General features: G+C 42.0%; 1 protein-coding gene across 1 annotated transcript in view; it reads left to right on the top strand.

Annotated features, from left to right (window-relative positions):
• The window catches only part of LOC122808156, a 741,660-nt gene that overhangs the window by 185,764 nt on the left and 534,783 nt on the right, over positions 1 to 21,113 (top strand). Inside the window, exon 2 of the mRNA XM_044079129.1 lies at positions 18,497 to 18,586. Within this exon, the coding sequence (XP_043935064.1) occupies positions 18,497 to 18,586 (90 nt within the window). The remainder of the gene's footprint in view (positions 1 to 18,496; positions 18,587 to 21,113) is intronic.

Below are 21,113 nucleotides of genomic sequence, written 5' to 3'. Positions count from 1 at the left end.
TGCATTTCTTGATAATGATTATTATTAGATAATTGCTGATCCCCTTCAGCTTCATTGTCCCCCAGATCCTGGACCATCACTGCTCCCCTTTATCCGCAGAAAGAACAACAATTTCCTTGCTGTTAATTATTTTTTCCAAACATATTCTCTGATATTTGTCCAAAATGTCCTTCAACCAGTCCTGTTTGTATAAATATAGATGTAAATTTGTAAGGACAGCGTTTTGGAATGTTTGTACAGTGGGTTGCATAGGTGGCCTGAACCTGGAGGATCTGAAGCGAAATTCCCTAGATTCAGTGGCACCATTATCTGAACCATGAAAAAAACATTTCAAATTCAAATTGTGACATAATTTAACCACATCCTCTGCAAAAAAAATGTTCCTGAACAAAAAACCCAGGGACAAAGCTTAGTCCTTTATTCAATAAATCAACTTGTTGATCATCCAATGTCACAGAGGAAATGTTATGCACATTATTGATTTTGAATGCTAGATCCTGGTCATCTGTTGAAGGATGTCCCCCAGCCAATCTGGGTTTGTGATGCTTCCTCCCCCCTCATCTCTGGGACTTGTGCCTAAAGGGACCTTCCCGATGACACTGGACACTAAATTATTCCTTTTGGAAATACGGGAAGCACTAATATGTGCTTCATCCCAGTCCGTATTGGAGGACGAGTCCTCGCCAGATGGCGTGGATTCCCTACTCCTTTTTTTCAAGATGGATTTGGGCCGAGTTGCTCTCATTCTTTTTGCTGCATCCATGGGCATATTAAATTTAACCCTGGGTCGCCTATCAAATGACTTACCCCTATAATAGTAATTTTAACCCTGGGTCGCCTATCAAATGGCTTACCCCTATCATAGTCATTTTAACCCTAGGTCGCCTATCAAATGGCTTACCCCTATCATAGTCATTTTAACCCTAGGTCACCTATCAAATGGCTTACCCCTATCATAGTCATTTTAACCCTAGGTTGTCTATCAAATGGCTTACCCCTATCATAGTCATTTTAACCCTAGGTCGCATATCAAATGGCTTACCCCTATCATAGTCATTTTAACCCTAGGTCGCATATCAAATGGCTTACCCCTATCATAGTCATTTTAACCCTAGGTCGCCTATCAAATGGCTTACCCCTATCATAGTCATTTTAACCCTAGGTCGCCTATCAAATGGCTTACCCCGATCAGTAATTTTAACCCCAGGTCGCATATCAAATGGCTTACCCCTATCATAGTCATTTTAACCCTAGGTCGCCTATCAAATGGCTTAACCCTATTATAGTCATTTTAACCCTAGGTCACTTATCCTATCATAGTCATTTTAACCCTAGGTCACCTATCAAACCTTTTAACCCTAGGTCACCTATCAAATGGCTTACCCCTATCATAGTCATTTTAACCCTAGGTCACCTATCAAATGGCTTACCCCTATCATAGTCATTTTAACCATGGCTTACCCCTATCATAGTCATTTTAACCCTAGGTCTCCTATCAAATGGCTTACCCCTATCATAGTCATTTTAACCCCAGGTCGCATATCAAATGGCTTACGCCTATCATAGTCATTTTAACCCTAGGTTGCCTATCAAATGGCTTACCCCTATCATAGTCATTTTAACCCCAGGTCGCATATCAAATGGCTTACCCCTATCATAGTCATTTTAACCCTAGGTCACCTATCAAATGGCTTACCCCTATCATAGTCATTTTAACCATAGGTCGCCTATCAAATGGCTTACCCCTATCATCGTCATTTTAACCCTAGGTCACATATCAAATGGCTTACCCCTATCATATTCATTTTAACCTAGGGTTTTATATTTGATATGCGACGCAGGGTTAAATTGACTATGATAGGGGTAAGCCAAATGATTTGATAGGTAAAATGAGCCAGAACGTGATAACCTAAGGTTAAAATGACTATGATAGAGAATAATGAGGGGACATGCATCTGGCGAGGACTCATCCTCCAATATGGACTGGGATGAAGCACATATTAGTGCTTCCCCTATTTCCAAAAGGAATAATTTAGTGTTCAATTTCATCGTGAAGGTCCCTTTAGGCACAAGTCCCAGAGATTTGGGGGGAGGAAGCATCACAAACCCAAATGGGCTGGGGGCATACCTCTCAAGTGTACCTCATTAAGAGGTAAGCCATATTTTGATAGTGTCTTAAATCCATGTTCAAAAGGAATATTCCCAATTTCCATCAATGAAAGGTCCCTCACATATTCAGTTTAGGCACAAGTCCCAGAGATGAGGGGGGAGGAAGCATCACAAACCCAGATAGGCTGGGGGACATCCTTCAACAGATGACCAGGATTTAGCATTCAAAATCAATAATGTGCATAACATTTCCTCTGGAACATTGGATGATCAACAAGTTGATTTATTGAATAAAGGACTAAGCCTGTCCCTGGATTTTTGTTCAGTAACATTTTTTTGCAGAGGATGTGGTTAAATCTTGTCGCAATTTGAATTTTAAATGTTTTTTTCATGGTTCAGATAATGGTCCTCTGAATCTAGGGAATTTCCGTTCAGGTCCTCCAGGTTCAGGCCATCTATGCAACCCATTGTACAAACTTTCTAAAACGCTGTCCTTAAAGATTTACATTTATATTTATACAAACAGGACAGGTTGAAGGACAATTTGGACAAATATCAGAGAGTATGTTTGGAAAAATTAATTATCAACAAGGAAATTGTTGTTCTTTCTATGGATAAAGGGGAGCAGTGTTGGTCCAGGATCTGGGGAGGTATGAAGCTGAAGGGGATCGGCAATTATCTAATAATAATCATTATCAAGAAATGCAGGTGGATCCAACTAGGCAATTTAAAAAGGATATTGATAATTTTTTAGATTTGGCCAAAGATGAGGGCATCATTACTGATGAAGTGTGTCATCAATTAAAGGTTGATTTTCCTAGTAGGCAATACATCTATTTTCTGCCAAAAATTCACAAAGATCCCATAAGACCACCTGGTAGACCGATAGTATCAGGCAGAGGTTCCTTAACAGAACCTCTTTCTGAATTTCTAACTTTGTATTTAAAACCACTTTTGGTTTATATACGTTCCAGAATTCAGTATACTACACAGTTCCTTTCATTATTTCTGAGACCCAATTAGAATCTAATTGGCTCTTGTGTACTTTGGATGTCACCTCCTTATATACTAGTTATCCGCATTGGGCAGGACTTTTGGGCCTGCAATATTGGTTGAATAAGGCCAATATTTATAAGCCTGGTTTCAATACTCTTTTGGTTTGTATGACTGAACAAGTCCTGATTCATAATGTGTTCTTTTTTAAGGACAGGTGCTTTTGGCAGATTCAGGGCACCGTTATGGAGGCATCTTTTGCCCCCATTTATGCGGATTTATTATGGCGTATGTGGAAGATCAGTTGATATATGACATTAGTCATAACATTTATATCAATGAAATGGACATATGGAGGAGGTATCTTGATGACTGTTGGATGGTGTGGAGAGCTAATGAGGAATTCCTTTTGGAATTCTTAGAATATTTGAATGGCAATATATGGGGTATTGAATTTAAGTTGACTTTTTCAAGATCTGAAATCACATTTTTGGATGTTTTGTTAAAAAGAACTGATACCAACACTCTTGAGAGTGAGATATTCAGAAAATTTCCTCAATTCAATACCTTATTACATGCCACCAGTTTCCACCCCCAGCATGTCATCAAGAACATCCCCAAGTCTCAATTCCTTCATGTTAAAAGTATCTGTTCCAGTTCTTCCACATATGACCATCATAAAATGGATCTTATTTCCAGGTTTAAGAGTAGGGGCTATTAAGGGAGTGACATCACAAGGGCCAATCGCTTTGCGAATCAGCAGGACAGAACTGATTTGTTATCCTGTCGGGTTCGGGATTCTGTTAAGTCAGATTTGCTCAGATTGGTAACAACCTATGGGAAAAATACTGTTGGATTTATGAATATCATTCGTAAGCATTGGCATTTGCTAAAGTCAGATAAAATCTTAGATAAATGTATAGGGGATCGGTGCCATTATTCATTTCGTAAAGGGCGGTCTTTGGGTTCTCTCTTCAGTCACTATAAGAGAGTTCATAATAAGGATAATCGTTCAACTACTCAAATTAATTTATTTGGAGGTTCCATATTTGGATGCTACCCATGTGGTCATTGTACCTATTGCTCTAGGCTGCTAAAATGTCAGACCTTCTCCACACATAATTGTCCACAAGTTTATGATGTGTTATGCTTTGTCAATTGCAGTACTCCTTGGGTGATTTATTTGTCCCAGTGCAATTGTTGAGCTTTTTATGTTGGAGAAACCTCACGTTCTTTTAAGATCAGGATAGGGGAACATTTTAGTGACATTAAGAACAAAAAGGGGTCTAGCTCTTTATGTAAACATATCTCTAAACACCCTATGGGCATTTTTTGTTTTATGGTCATAGATCATATTAAGGACAGGCACAAACAATCTCATGTTCTACATGGGATGCTTACTTACAAAGAAAAAATGTGGATCATCAAATTAGGGGCTCTTTTTCCTCCGGGTATGAACGATCATTTTTGAAGCATCCACCCTAACTGCCCAGTTTTATATTGGGTTTTTTTTTTCCACATGTCAATATATCTGTTAGTATATTTTATTACATATTTAATTAGATTTTTTGCTTTAATGTGGATAATAATTTGTGCTTTACCAACATATGCAGTAGAGGGCACTCCAGGCATTCAATATGAATTTACTTATAAGAAGACAGCAAGTTAGGTTTTGTTTTTACTTGTTACATCATGTTTGGTTGCTGAGGAAGGTTTTCCGAAACCGGTACAATCATGTTGGTGTACGATTATGTTTTTTGCTGTTCTTCTTTGAAATAAAATAATTATTGCCTATGTCACAGGAGCTGGGTGCTGGCCTTTCTTTCTGGATTGGATTGTTGCCAGAACAGGATTGCCAGTCAATATTGAAATCACCTAAAATGATAGTTTCTTGGGGGAGATGGTGGGTAGACCACCTGAGGGGGTTTTCTAGTGGAGGGATGTTTTGGCCAGGTGGGAAGTAGCATCCAATTATGTTGATGGTTTTGTTTTGGTTTATTTTGATGTTGGTATATATTATTTCTTCATTGCCTATTTGTGGAGCTGATGATTTTAAGATCTGGATGTTTAGATGCTATTTAAATATTATAGCTACACCGCCTCCTTTCTTGTTTAGCCAGTCTAATCTTAGTATGCCGTAACGGTAGGGTATTTGCTCAGTGGTAATGTGAGGTTTTAGCCAGGTTTCTGTCAGGATGAATATATCTGGGGAGTACAAGTCTATGGTGGCATGGAATTCATGGACTTTGTTGGATATACTTCTAATATTTAGGCTTAGTAGAAGGAAGTCACTTGGCTTTCTATTGGCTGTGATATGGGAGAAGTTGTGGTTTCTAGTCTGATTATGAGGATTGGGGTTGGAGATGGTAGGGCCAGGGTTGGGGTGCATGTCTCCTCTTAGGGCTAGTTTTGATATGCATGACATTATTAGTTTTCTCAGTTTTTGAATGTGTTTGTTTATTAGGGAAACTTTATGATTGTGCTCTGTGGGTAATAGGTATGGTGGGAGGGATACTATGTTATGAGACCTACAGACATTGGATCCTACCCAATTTTTCTTTGTCAAGGGCAGATCCTGCCTTTTGAACTTGGTCGACTTTTCTGAAACAGTCACAAAGGCCATTGATGAGGGTAAGGCAGTTCACACAGCCTACCTTGACCTTGCAAAAGCCTTTGACACAATACCCCACTTGGGCATCATAGACAAGCTCACCAGCTTAAATGTAAACCCATATGTCAAAAGATGGGTTGCAAACTTGCTCAAGGACAGAACCCACAGGGTCAGAGTTGCTGTAGCTCTGTCAGACTTTAAGCCAGTCACAAGCGGTGTCCCACAAGGCTCAGTCCTGGGACCCCTCTTGTTCAGCATTTATTCTTCCGAGGTACAGGCAAACATAGGAGGATTGTGGCTGACAAAGTTCGCAGATGACTGCAAACTGGGCACCATAATTGATACTCCAGCAGATGCAAACATCCTTCAGAGAGGCCTCATAGAAATGGATAATTGGTGCCAGAGCCATGGCCTTAAGCTGAATGCCAAAAAATGTATAGTCATACCCTTTGGGAAAAACGAAGTACCCATAAATTACCACATAGGTGGTAATCCGTTAAGTATGGAAGAGGTAATCCGGGACCTAGGGACCCAGGTTGACAGTAACCTCTCATTTGACACTCCCATTGCCAAAGTGATTAGAAAGACCTTTTATATTGCCCACCTTATCATGAAGGGTTTCACATCTAGATCAAGAGAGGTCATTGTGCCCCTGTACTCTTCTCTTATCAGGCCAATGATTGAGTACAATGCCCCATTTAGGATGTATCTTACCCAACACCTCCAGCAGTTGGAAAGACCCCAAAGGTTCCTCACCAAGAGGATAAAGGGTCTTAAACATATGTCATATGCTGCCTGACTGAAAAAACTCCAGCTCTATTCAGTCGCATACCACCTACTCAGAGGTGATTTGTGCCTGACGTACAAGGCCATGTCCAATCCGGAATTAATGGACATGCTCCACCTCAGAAAATCCAAATCCATCAGAGCCACGAGAGCAAGAGACTTAAACCTCAACACAGAAATAAATAGGATGTGCTGGAGGGACAGATTCATAACCAGAGGCTCCCTACACTCTGGAATAGAATCCCTATCTATGTCAGGCAGAGCCCCTCACTAACTCTATTCAAGAGAAATCTTGAGTGGATGGGAGATAGGTTTTACCCCGGGGTCATCTCTGTGTCACTACTATACAGAGGCACAGTAAACTAAACGCTAAATGGGCAAAATATTCTCATCCTAAGGGGTGGTGAAAGCCACACACACTCTGGCTAGGCTTATAAATGCCCTAGGGCAGATAGCCTAGTACAAACCTATGAACCTAAGTTGTAGGGATGCTTTATGTTTGAGTAATATAGTTGGTAGAATATGCGGGGTGTGCATAGGGATGATACTTGAGTTGGTGGGAGGGGAGCTGAGTTAGGGTGAGACATGAGTGGTGGTGTGAGTAGTAGTACAGTGGTAGTGGTTGAGTGGAGGAATGATGGAGCTTTGGTAGGATGTAAGATATTCAAGGAGAGTGCAATCAGTGAGCATAGGTAAGGTATGCTTGTACATGTTAGTTGAGGAGATGTGATAGTAGTGGGAAAATGGAGGAGGTAGTGTTCGGGTAGCACTGTGGTTGGCTACTGGAAAGATGGGAGAGGTTTGTGAGTGTAATAAAGGTAGGACCACTGGGGGGAGGAGGAAATAGGGGGCATGGTGGGGAGCGAAGCGGGTAGAGACCCTGTTAGTTGCTCTTATGAGGGGGCTGGAAACAATCAGGTAACAGAGTAAACTGATAAATGAACATATGATAGTGACAAAGGGTGGTTGTAGTTTTTAAAAATGGTGCCTGCCACAGGTAATATTTATTAACTTTGGGATTGGTTTAAGGTAATAAACAAGGAAGGAGGAGAGGGAGAACAAGGGTGGGAGCAGGCAGTTCTTTTTTACTGCTGCTAATGAGCCAAAGCAAAGACAAGTTTGTGTTTAAGAAACAATCAGAATTGACCAAGGACTGCTCTGAAACTGTAAGTCATTTCTTAACCATTTCTCAGGTGGAAAAACAGGATAACCTTTTATCAGTAGGCTACTGTGGTCTCAGTTTAAATTAACAAACACAGTATTGATCAGTTATGGATTGTATTTGCTAACAGAAGGGAATAAGAGAGCAAGTGGAAGATGAGTGTGTGTGTGTGGGGTGGGGGTGGGCTGCTTACAAGCCAAAGCACAGTGCTCTCCAGGGGAAAATGACTATTGGCTCAAACAGGTAGACACATTCTTATAAGAATGAAAAAGGTGGTACTGCAGTTAAATACTTAAGAGTGGTGTTAGATTCAAAGTTAACTTTAGCTGTTTGCAGACAGTTCAGACCCAGACTGCGCTTTTCTTATAAGAATGATAAAGGTGGTACTGCAGTTGAATACTTAAGAGTGGTGTTAGGTTCAAAGTTAACTTATATATATATATATATATATATATATATATATATATATATATATATATATATATATATATATATGGCTATCTGGATACGTACATGTCCATATCGTCCCACCATATGTCCTGTACATGGAATGTAGCCCTACCCCAGCCCCTATAGTCCCACTGTAGTAGTGCAGGAGGATGTCTGGTATGTATAGCTGGTATATTAGTAGACATTTGCTACTGTCATTGGGATTGTTGTCACAGACACGGTGTGTGTGGAAGGTGACATATGCTCATAACATGTGTGCCATTGGCTACTGACAAACATCCTAAGGTTATCATGGTACAGTACTTGCATATATGGCAGGCTCAACAGGCATGTCACAGCACAGGGAAGGTAACACCTGTGTGACAGTGCATAACCACAACCAATGTGAACACAGCCACAGCCACATAAGGTATGCTAGCATACTAGTACAGTATATGGACTATCTGTCCTACACCATCCTCATATGTGCCACTCACAGCATGACCCTACATATACTGGGCAGCTACACAGTCTGGTCTGATCACTGTCTGTGGTATGGGACATGTGTGTGTGTGTAGCCCTACACACATGTAAGGTAATACGGTACCATACAGTGGGGCAGCATGTAACAACAGATAGAAGAGCAGCTAGGACAATGACATCTACCACAGTCTGTACACAGGCCACAATACGTATTAACAAAACACACACTGCCGTCATTCACCATCACTACACAGCCCTCAGTGCTGTACAAACATCCACAGGATTTCCAGGGTATGGCATTAAGTGTAACCCCTACTGTACATGACATGTGTAGCACTCTGATATAGCACTGGTGTGTTATCACATATGTTGACACTGTTTACGGTGTACAGCACATATGCACCACTTTATGCACGACATATGTACAAAGGTTGACAGAGGTGTGGCTGACAGCACATACACAGGGCCAGTGTGGACATGTTGCTGTGATACCCTCATTAATCTACAATTGTAACAGGGTTTGTAGCAACATATGTCCAATGAGGGATATGTAGTCAGTAACTGTCACTGCCTTCACCATCAACAGACTGCAATCCTAACAGTACCCTCTGCATTCCACAGATAGATGCATCATGGCTAACACATGACACCAAAGGCACAACACTGCCCAGTCTGCAGAAGAGCCTGCAGATGGGAATTCCTGATATACATGGAACTGACATGACAGGTACTGCGACATGTATGACAGGCATATCCAGGCAAATACTGTCAATCCAACATTACTCCACATGCAGTATAGCAGCACTTACGGTTCTTAGGGAGGTCAGGTACACCCCCCTCCTGTTTGTTGCCCTCTTCCCACAGTGTATGTTAGAGGTAAATCCCCAACCCATCTAAAATGCTGTTTGCCAAATGACAGTTCTAGCTCCTGCTCACAGTGACAGACAAGGGCCAACACCACCAGGATGTTCCCAGTTAGTGGAGTGCGTTTCCATGCAATTGGCTATGGGAATGTTACCACACCTGTTCCATATGCAATCGGCTAGGGAAGGCCTGCAATACGTGCAGAGGCCATCAGCTGATCATGATCATCACATTAAATACACATGTGGGCCTCCACATCCACCAGAGAGGGTGTGCGGGAGGCAGACAGAGGCGAATACATGTCAGGGAGGGGTGGGAGGGTAAAACCAATGCATGTTTGTGTCACAAACTTACCAGCACAGGGTATCAAACACCCGACAGCTATGTAGTGCTATCACAGTCCGATGCTGTTATTGGATGAGCCACATGGGTTATCTGGTGGGGAGCACTCAGAACATATATGTGTTAGTGAGCGACATCTGTTACAGGGATAAGGTAGATATTCAGTAGGTGACGTACACATTCCTGTCTGCATGAACTGGTGCCAGCGTCAGCAGAGGCACACTCACACAGGACCCACACACATTAACACACTTGGCAGGGCCAGGAGTGCAACCCATCACTAGTGGGATTGCCACAACACATCAATGTGCAGGGAACACATGCACCACATGGGTGATATGGAGGTCATATGGGCAGTGAGTATGAGGGGGTCAGACATAAAGTGGCATGCTTCACTGTGCCCTGGGGGGAGTAGTGCATGTGTATGTGGACATATGCACCAAACAACACACACACACGAACACACAGGGTCCAGTTTGGACATGCATGGGTGCATGTCTGCTTTGGTGTGTGTGGGCCAACAGTGCCAACAGGCTATACAAGGGTAGGTGATGGGTATACCTTGGCATCAGCCCACATGACAATGGTCTGCATTGCAGCACAGGCCTTTAGCCACTGCATTTGCCTGCACAGGTGAGTATTGCATCAGTTTTCCAGGCACCTGGGTGACCATTGTGTGTGGCCAATGCTGTGCATCACTTGCCATGTATGTGTTACCTACTTCCTGACTTGGATGTTGTCTAGGATGTGCACACATCCCACATACATGTACAGTGACATGTGGAACTGTACCTGGGGTGTCTGGCCCATACTGTGAACACAACTTATCATCAGTTGAGCCAGTCTTGCCCACATATGGCAAGGAGTGGTACTAGTCAGCAGATTTACCCTACACCCACATTGATAGAATGCTAACAGAATTTCCTGATGTCAGTGTCATCTGTCCATACAGGCCATGTTGTCAAGCATGGTATGTCCATTGTGAGTCACATGTGAAGGCACAGCGGGGTTGCTAACTGTGATTGGCAGGCCTTGATGTCACATGTATAGGTATGGCTTTACACCCCAGCCTCTCAGCCATTTACATCTGTTATCCATGTACGATTGATATTGTGATATATAGTAGGGCCACCATAAATGAAATTAGGAAAACCCTCCACATTGCCCACAGGTGTCACAGACACAAAACCACCTCTACACAGGACACGAGTTACAGACACACACACACACACACACACACACACACACACCTGTCATGTCTGGGAGTAGAACCCCTACATAGCTGGTTTACTACACTACAGCACTACATAATTATATTACGTGCCACGAACATTACTGAAGTTAATTTTCCCCAAAGGTGTATTTCACAAGTAATGACATCAGCAGGACTACCAAAGTAGGGAATTTGTAATGTACTGCAAGTGAGTAGCCTATAATGCATTGCTACATACACAGACACTGAGAAACACACATCACATCCAGAACTGGCATGGATGGAGATGGAGCACTACCACCATTCTAAATCACACTACAGCAGTACGCAGTTACAGAATGCACTATGGCGATTACTGGGCCATCAATTTCTCAGAGGTGTACTTCTAGATGAGTGACATCGGCAGCCTTGGCAAAGCATTGCTCTCTACCCAGTCAGACACACACACACACACACACACACACACACACACACACACACACACACACACACACAGTTGCCAAGGCTAGGGTTCGAACACCTACCTAACTAGTTTAGCACACTACAGCAGTATGCAGTTACAGGATGCACCACGGCAATTACGGAGCTTTCATGTTCCCAGAGGTGTACTTCTAGGTGAGTGACATCAGCAGCCTTGCCATAGTTTAATATATGTATTGCACAGAGTGTGAGTGGTCTAACAAGCATTTCACTCTACACAGTCAGAGGCAGACAGGCACACACACAAACACACACTCACACGATTGACAGGTCTGGGGTTGGTACTACTACCTAACTACTCTGTCAGTACAGCAGTATGCAGTTATGGGATGCGCCATGCATTTTACTGAGCTATAGCTCTCCCAAAGGTGTAATCCACATTGGATGGCCTCAGCAGGCTTGTCATACTACTGCTATGGGTAGGGCAGTGTGTGCATGGGCCATACCCCATTCATGTAGGGGTTGACATGCCACATGTGGCCACACATGGGGTCATATGTCACAGGTGCATGTATACAGCTACTAGATGGCTGCTTCCTTGTACAGTCTTCTTTACAGCTGGCACATACACCACATAGTCTGTCATGCTGACAGGTACTGGTGGCTAGTATCCGCAGTGGGTTACATCTGCACCTCATGTGTTGGGGGCCCTTAGGCTGTGTGCCAGTTGGGACAGGCCCACATGGCTCCTTGTCACAGTCACCGTCTTCCACACATCTATGCCCATGTGCCTGTGGCTTATTATAGTGTGTTATCATTACATATTTGTCTGCATTCCTATCCACTGTGTGTGCAAGGCAGGAGTGGTGCATACTGACATGTGTTCACACTGAGAACTGCAACTTCCAGATATGTCTGGTCCACTGGTGTTTGCAGACATGGCCTTCATGTGTTTAAGTGTGTGAGCATGCCCAGTATGACCTCTCAGTATGTTGTTGACTGACATTTCCTTAATTCCTCTAAGTGTGTGAGCATGCCCAGTATGGCCATCTGTGTTGCATGTGTGGACCACGTCCAGATTGTTTGTACTGTGGTGCTGACCTTTTGTTCTACACCAACGGGTAGCATGCTGTGTCTGCAGGGTATCCATTGGTCATTTGCCATTGACTGTTGCTACATTTCTGCATAGTGGCGGGGGCACTTGATTGTTTCTCCTGTTCTACACAGGAGTGGGGGGCACACCTGACTGTTACTCTATGTCTACGTTGGATGGGGTGGCACACCTGACACTTGTACACATTTGCTAGGACTATACTGGTAAGTCAGGTACTCCATTCCAGTCTGTAGTCTTACCTATCCTGCTGGCTAGGGCTTACCAGTGTAGTACACATCCTAGTTTTGTTTACCTACATATTAGTGTCTGACTTCCTAGCCTTCACAACTTACATCTGACTGCCTGGCCTGCTGTGGTCTGTCTGTGTAGGCCTGGGGTGGGTTAACCATAGGGCACATTCGGAGGCCATAGTACAGCATTTGCTTGTGTTTGTCTTCACCTGTCCTGCTGGCTGAGACTGTTGCTGGGTATGTGATCCTTCCTGACTGGTATGTGTGGATCTTATGGAGACCCCTGTCGCTCAGGCCATTCCCTGCAGTGGGTTTTGTCACCCTGCATAGTACTGGCTACTATGGTGACTCCAATATGTGTTACAGATCTCATGCTGCCACTATGGGTGTCTACTCTCTGCTGCCTTAACATCCAGCCACCCAATTCCCTTGCATGTTCACATCCATACCATAGCTACAGGTAAAAACACATTCTATTCCATTTCACAATTGGTAGGTCGATTGACTTACCTTGAGGGTGTGCCAGACTTGAGGATGGTGCTGGAGGACTGCCTATGTCAGATGCACACAGTACACTCCCTATACATGGTTAGGCACAGGTAGTGTCATGTTTGGCATCCCTTTTACTGTCTGTGCGAGTCAGAGATAGGTGTCATTCCCTGGGGCCCTACTGTGCCAGTGCATATGCTATGCGTTGCCTCTTTGCCAAGGCCAGGGCATACTGGGCACACACCCTTCTGCCTACTGGAGCAGGCTCAGGTTGTTCCTCCTCCGAGTCACTCTGAAAATGTACAGGCCTTGGCATGGTAGGAGGCTGTGTGGCCCTGCCCCATGCTATTCCTGCTGCCGCTGTTACCGCAGGATTATATTGTGTAGTATAGCACATACCATTACTATTTGGGTACATGTAGCTGGTGAATACTGCAGGGCTCCACCTGATGTGTCCAGACACTGGAACTGTGACCTGACCATCCCAAACACATGCTCTATTATATGTCTGGCCTGTGTGTGTGCATCATTATGGTGTTGTTGTTCAGGTGTTTGTGCATTTCTGATGGGTGTCATCAGCCACGGCTCCAGTGGGTACCCAGCATCCCCCACTAGGTGACCTAGGGGATGTCCACATCAGCAAATCTGTGGTACAGCTGCATCATTTGCCATATGTGTGAATCGTCATAGCTTCCAGGACAGCCAGCACACACATTCAGTATAATGCCCTGGGCATCACATACAACCCGGCAGTTGATGGAAGGGATGCCCCTGTGGTTGATGTAGGCTCTACACTGCTCACCGGGTGGTGCTTTGATGCATAAGTGCGTGCAGTCTATAGCACCCACTACCCCAGGGTAGTTAGCTATTTGGTGGAAGAGATGCATATTGTGGGTCTGCACCTCACGTGTGTTGAGGAAATATACGTGTTCACTGGCATGTGCTGACATGGCATCCAGGAATTGGTGGAATACTCTGGATGCTGATGCCTGTGAGATGCCCATGTTATCCCCAGTTGTAGTTTGGGAGGTACTTGTGGCTAGTATACCTAGGCCTACACATACCTTGGTATGCGCTGGGATGGGTATCCCTCGGCCAGTGTGGTGTGTCAGGTGTGGCCTGCACAGCTCAACAATTTGCTGTAGGAGGTCTCTGTCCACCCTATAGCGCTCTACTATCTCCAGCTCAAGTAGCCCCTGGTAGGTTACCCTGGGTCTGTACACTCTTCTCTGTCTCCTCACTGTGGGTTGTTCGGCAGCATTGACATCTTCACCACCCTCAGCCTCTTGCACATGTTGTTCTATGTTGCCTGCTGCAGCCCTTCTCATTTTGTAGGTTTGGTTTTAAAATTTTCCCGCTTGTATACACTGGTGGTGTAGAGTGTGGAAAAACTAGGGGATAGGTGTTTGCTTGGTTTATAGTGGTGTTCTGGGCTGGGATGTTCTGCTTCCAGTGTGATTAGCTGATTCTGATACATTTCACCTGGCAGCTCAACTAGGTCTCTTTGATTACCTTCCTACTGCTGTTTTCCCCCCATTGCCTCCCTGTTTAGGCCCATGTGCGAGCTGTGCATGCAGAGTGCTCAAATGTGCATGGAGCTGCTTTTTCCTGGTTTAACTTCCTTTTTCTTCCTGTACAACCCAGTGCGCGGTGCGCACACCTGCTTATACTTTGTAAAGAGTGCTAGGCAGGTTTAGACACATCTCTAGCTTAGCTGTGCTATGCTAGGAGTAATCCCGAGCCACAGGTCTCCAATCCACTTACAGTATGCCTGACACACACCCCCATGATGTCACCTATATTCTAGTCTTGCACCCAGCTATTTATACTCTTGGGGACATGCCTCACACCCTGGGAAAATCTGGGATTCACTAATCTTTCCCTCATTTGCAAAGGATTGCCTACTAATGCATAGTTACATGTCCCACACTGAGCCTTCCCCCTTAGCAACCATTACGCACTGGCCAGGTTGTCTTCTGACTGCCATTGACTTGCATGGCAGAATACTGATTTTTGTTAGAATGCTTATTTTAGGTTTATTTTATTAATTTCCCCCTGATCCCGTTTGCGCGTCGCTGCCCTATGCTTAACCGAGCGAGATTTGTGAAGATAAAATTAAGCTCCATTTTGTAGATTGCAAACTGTACTCGGTTACTAACCAAGTACATTTCTGCACACTGCACTCATCCTGCACGGATGGCTGCCAGCTTCCTGGATCGCAAATTACCCTCATTTGCATGGTTTTCACCTGCAAATTAGGGTAATTTGCATACAGGAGCTCAGTTCATGCAGGATTAGCCTAAGAGCTCATGTGCACGTCCCGGGAGCTCGTTCCTGGATCGCACATCGACCATATTGCCGAAAATGGCTCTTAAACTAATCCTGCGTGCTATAAAGGGCTTCGTTAATCGGGGGGAGAGTCTTTTTTTTATTATTTACAAAAGAAATGCCCCTTTGCCCAGCTTAGTAATGGATGCTAACCCTAACCCTTGCACTGCCCTTTCTCCCATCCCTAACCCTGCACCTTATCTTAATAAAAACCTTTCAGTAACACTTCCACTATTCAAACAAATTTAAGGCTAATGTTATGGGAGGGTGTTGGTGTAAAGATCGGGAAAGGAAATATTTTTCATTTCTCAATATTTTGTATTTTCATTATTTAGGGCATTCAGTCTTTTATGTGTTCAAACTTCTTAATGCTTGTACTTAAACAGGACATTAAGAACGTTCAATTATACTGAGCGCAACAAAACCATACATACCGACATATACATATATATATATATATATATATATATATATATATATATATATATATATATATATATATATATATATATATATATATATATATATATATATATATATACACACACACACACTCACACACACACACACACACACACACACACACACACACACACACACACACACATAATCAAGGGGGTGTGGGGGATACACTTGTTTAGTGTTTTAAGACTACTTTTTATTGGTCTTTTTTTATTCCCCAACTAATTTGGATTTTGCTTAGTGGAAAATGGCATTTGATGGAAGAGTTTTTCAACAATCAAACATGTAGCCATTGTTCATACTCTTAACTTTGCATTTTCCTAGCTATTTTATGTTCATGATCTTCAAAGATGTATTTTGCTTTCTAGTTAGCAGTCATGATTGATAGATGGTATGAATAATGTAGCATGCTTTATTAGAAGTATGGCCCGTTTTTAAAGAAACAAAACTGTAAGAAATTAATTACTTTAATATTAATAAAATGGGGAAGAAATACTTGAATGTCTGAAATGTTTGATGCACAGTTTCTGACTTTGACATACCAACATAGGCTAAGGACTGTATGATGTCTAGGGTTTAAAAATGTTAGTAACAAAGATAGTACAGGCAGTTATTGTGAGAATTATTACACAAATGCATCACAAAGGGAAATATGGACATTGGAAGGTAAAAAAAATTCACTGGCCAAGCACGTCAATACCCACCCAGGTCACACTTTTAAATTCACAGTTCTTGAACAGCTGATTATGGATGAGAGAGGAGGTCCTACGGATTACTTGCTTGAATACAAAGAACTGTTATGGCAATTAAGGGTCAACGCAAATGTTTTTCTAGGGTTGAATGAGATGGTTTCAATAACCAGCTTTTAGAAGTCAAAAGCTGATTTTTTTATCTAATTGTTGATTTTTTATTCAATTGTTCAGTTTATGAATTTTTGTCAAAATACTAAGTTTAAAGTACATGTTGAATCATGTTTTATAGTTAGTTTGTTTTTATTTTGCATGTATAATTGTGGAGCAAACAGGGAGTCTATACCTTTAAATGCCTATGGTGTTTTTTTACAAATTGGTTTGGAATGAGTTTGTAATGAGTATTTAAGAAGTGGGGTGGTGTTTTTTTCTGAAGAAGTCAACTGTAATCTGTGACGAAAGCACTTAAGAATAAATTTTATCCTTGTTTCTTGCAACAGCAGCCTGCTTTGTGATTTCTCAGTCTGTGTTACTTGGTTGGGTGTTTGACATTGGAAGGTAGTGTTACAAATGGTTACAACGTGGCTGTCAAACATATACTATGCAAAATATAGCTTAGAAATAAAAGAATGGTATATGTTTGACCAGTAGATGCATTAATAATATGAAACAAAGAACAAGTTTTACTTACTCTGGCAGAGAGGAGGATGTAGTTCAGTATTTTTAATCCTGTTTCTCTTATTAGATGAGAGAAGCAGCTGCTGATGGTAGCATCTAATAAAAAGGCTATGCTAGAAAGACTGCAAGGATACTATATAAATGTCCACCACCTCAACTGTATTTGTCTAATCATGGAAACATACTGAAGAGTGGTTTAAGCAATTTAATCAGTGCAGTCTTGGACTTAGAATGCCTACTGAGGATTGAAAAGTGCAATGGATAGCACTGTTGTCTCTCAGCAAGAGGTTCTCCTTTATAGTTCTCGTCTGGCATGTCTCTTGTGCAGAGTCTGTATGTCTACCTGTGTTCGACAAGGTTTTCTATGAATGATGTGGTTTCCTCCTACATTCCAAATGCCTCTAGTAGATGGACGGAAGACAAAATTGGTCATAGGTGTAAGTCTCTATGTGTTTTTAGTACAGGACAATGACTATGGCAGGGATATCCACCCAGCAGTGCGAACATTGGCTCTAGGTAATGATCAGTGTTAATACGTTACCCTAATTCCATGTACAAAATAGGAAAAAGGGGTTTGATTGAATGAGAAGCTGCATAAAAAAGTGAATACTATTTGTGACCGTACCCACTACAGTTCGGACAGGAGGCCATTTTAAAGGGTAATATGAGGATGCATGTTGAAGCATCGCTGCCTTTAAACTACAAAATAAAGATGATCATGTGGGAGTATGATTTTTGTTTCAAGTGTGGAGGGGATGTAGCTGTGAAGTCTAAGAGGAGGTAATGGGAATGTTATGAATTCCAGTCATTTTAATAACAGATTGAAGGTCAGATTCAGGCTGGGAACAGTGGAAAGGGAAATTAAGTATTCCTAAAACAATTCCTGAAGTTTAGGAACAGGGTTAGTAATCTGGTGATGGTGTTGGTGGCAATGAGGGGATTGCTGCCATGTTTCAGGAATATAAACTAGGGATAATATTGGTAAAGGTGGTGGCTATATAGAAAAATATGTAAAACAATAATTTATTTCTAAACATTTGTGTGGGTGGTTGACTTTATGAATGTTTCTGATAACAATTATATATATTTTACAGCTCCAAGACTCGAAGAGGAACCCGGCTATGCATATGTTGGAAACCATCCTGTGCCATCTGGAGCCATGAGGTTAACAGAAATTAAGAATGGTGAATATGTTGCTGTGTAAACTCAGTTGTCATTTTCTTTTGCAAAGGCTCATAAATACTTTTAAGTCTGGTGAAATGAATGTACAGAATTTGCATTTGCAGTCATATATTCAGACACTTATGGTTTCATAGTTTCTCTGGTGCATTTATTATTTTCCCTATCAAGTAGTTAGTGCATTTCATTATTGGTCTCATTTTAAAGACATAATTTAATGCAGTGGGTCCTGCCTGTATATAAGTAATCTTTCCTTTGATCAGTTTTTCAGTTGATACAGCATATCTTTATAACTGAATTTAAATAATAACTTGCAGTAGCACAACAAACATGGCAGTAAGGAAGGTAGTTTTGCAAATGCAAAAAGAGTGAGTACTGTTTGCCAAAACTACTTCATTGACAGTAGAGCTTGCTTTCATCTCAACTTTTGTGTGACCTCAGAGTTGGTATATATAAGTCTAGTGTGGGGGGTGTCTCCATTCATGGGGGTTGCAGGGATCTTGACCTCTGGAAAAAATGTTTTAATGTTTTGCAAAGATATTTATGGTGAAGAGTTTTCAATTTTTTTCCATTGACTGAAATTACCTTTGCCGACTCGACATGAATCACAAAGAGCATTGACATAATCAAGAAAAACAGAGCTGAATAACATAATTTCTAAAAATACAAATATTTTAACAAATGAACCTTTTAACCAAATACACATGGAGATGCACTGTATATAAGTCCAATATCTCCTATATAAATGGAAAAAAAGAGAAAATTCCCTATTTCCAAACTGAAATACAGAAATATCAAACTGGGTTTTGAAGCACAGTCAAAATAAATATCTCCTTATGGTGGTCATAGGGTAAGTACATGGAATGTTATATAATATAAAATTTTCCCCCTTTAGACCATGTTCCCTGTACATGGGCTTTCACCTGATTTGTGTCAGTCAATGAATTGTATACCAAGAACCACAGTTTCCTTCATTTTTTTTCATATTTCATTGAATGACTGTCTTCTGCTACAAACTTCTTGCAAGATGCTAGGAAGCTACAGATGTGATTCTATTAAAGATGAAGAAATCCTATGCAGACAGGTGCAAATCTCTGTCACTCTACTCGGTATCATACAGATTGATCAGGGGTGACCTGTGTCTCGCCTGCAAGGCAATCTCAGACCTTGCCCTACTAGAGATGCTCCATATCAGCAAGTCTAACCCACTACCTGCACAAAAGGCCTGAATCTAATATGTGATATCAACAACACCTGCTGGAGAGACTCTCCCAGAGACTGCCCCATCTCTGGAATAGACTTCCCATACACGTAAAACAGAGCACCTCACTTACCCTCTTCAAACGCAACCTTGATGAGTGGATGGGAAGCCACAAATTTGTCCCAGGGGTTCCACCTGTGTCCCTCACTGACAGGGGAGACAAGTAATGACTAAGGTTTCTTCTTGGGGATAAACTCTTGGCTAGGCTTTTAAGGGCCCCAGGGCCATTAGCCTAGTAACCTCCTATGATCCTATGATCCTATGAAAGAGGATACTCCCGTTCTTGCAGCAAATAGAGAGAATATCAATATCTCTAATGATGGATGGTTTCTTACCACCTGTTGCAGGAGTCATTCACTCCCTCCCTACCAAAGGTTGATAAAAGGGCTTAGCATATTTACCATTCCAGTATCTACTGATTTAAATTCACACATACAATTATTAAGGTTTGTTTTTTGTGATTTTTAATCTTATACAGGGATCAAAGTTGATACTGTTACCCTACCTCTGTTCTCTAGATTCTACCTTACAGAACATCTTATGGACTTTCAAGCTATTTTCTGAGACTTTATCCTACCAGCAACCATCAGGCAAACATCTGAGAGATTGCCTCACATTACTGTCTTCATTCTCTCCATATACCACAGCAGTATAACCCTTTTGAATATCACATCAGCAATTCTGGCCAATTTCACATGCATTAGATGAATTTGCTGTAGAATCCAGCTGTCTTCCATGGACAGCCAGATCGCACACCACTCATTGTACTATTCACTCACCATCCATTACTCTAAATTCCAGCTGAATATCCTGAAAACTAAGAGAACATTCTTTGTTAGATTTCTGCATCAGGTCCTTTAAATGTATTAAGTTTCAACCACCATCCCATCAGTCTTGAAGTAGCACATCAAAAAACCCTCATGTCTCCTAAAAGTGATTTGAGTTCCTGTTTTCCACTCAGGCTTTCTGACCTCAGTATTGGTATCCTGTTTCACTTTGCCAGAGAACTGAGCTTTCTTATTATCCTGTCATTTTCCATCTCATCAGTCTCAAATAGTCACACTTATTGTCCCTTAAACTCAGTACCACCTTGAATGCTGATGTATATTGCCTGAAGTCTGGAATGCCACATAACAGCAGTCCCCTACCAATGCAACCCCCTATGTTTTATCCAGCATCTGCGCCTCTCCATATATATCTGTTACAATATTTCTGATTTTTATGAATATGCTCTGCCTCTAGTGTTGTGCTAATGCACTTCAAAAGATGCA

The sequence above is a fragment of the Protopterus annectens genome, chromosome 8.part0 (assembly GCF_019279795.1).
Source record: "Protopterus annectens isolate FY-2018-M chromosome 8.part0, PAN1.0, whole genome shotgun sequence".
In the NCBI taxonomy this organism is placed as follows: domain Eukaryota; kingdom Metazoa; phylum Chordata; order Ceratodontiformes; family Protopteridae; genus Protopterus; species Protopterus annectens.
Note: the sequence above shows the minus strand (reverse complement) of the source record. Positions and strands in the feature narration are given on the sequence as shown.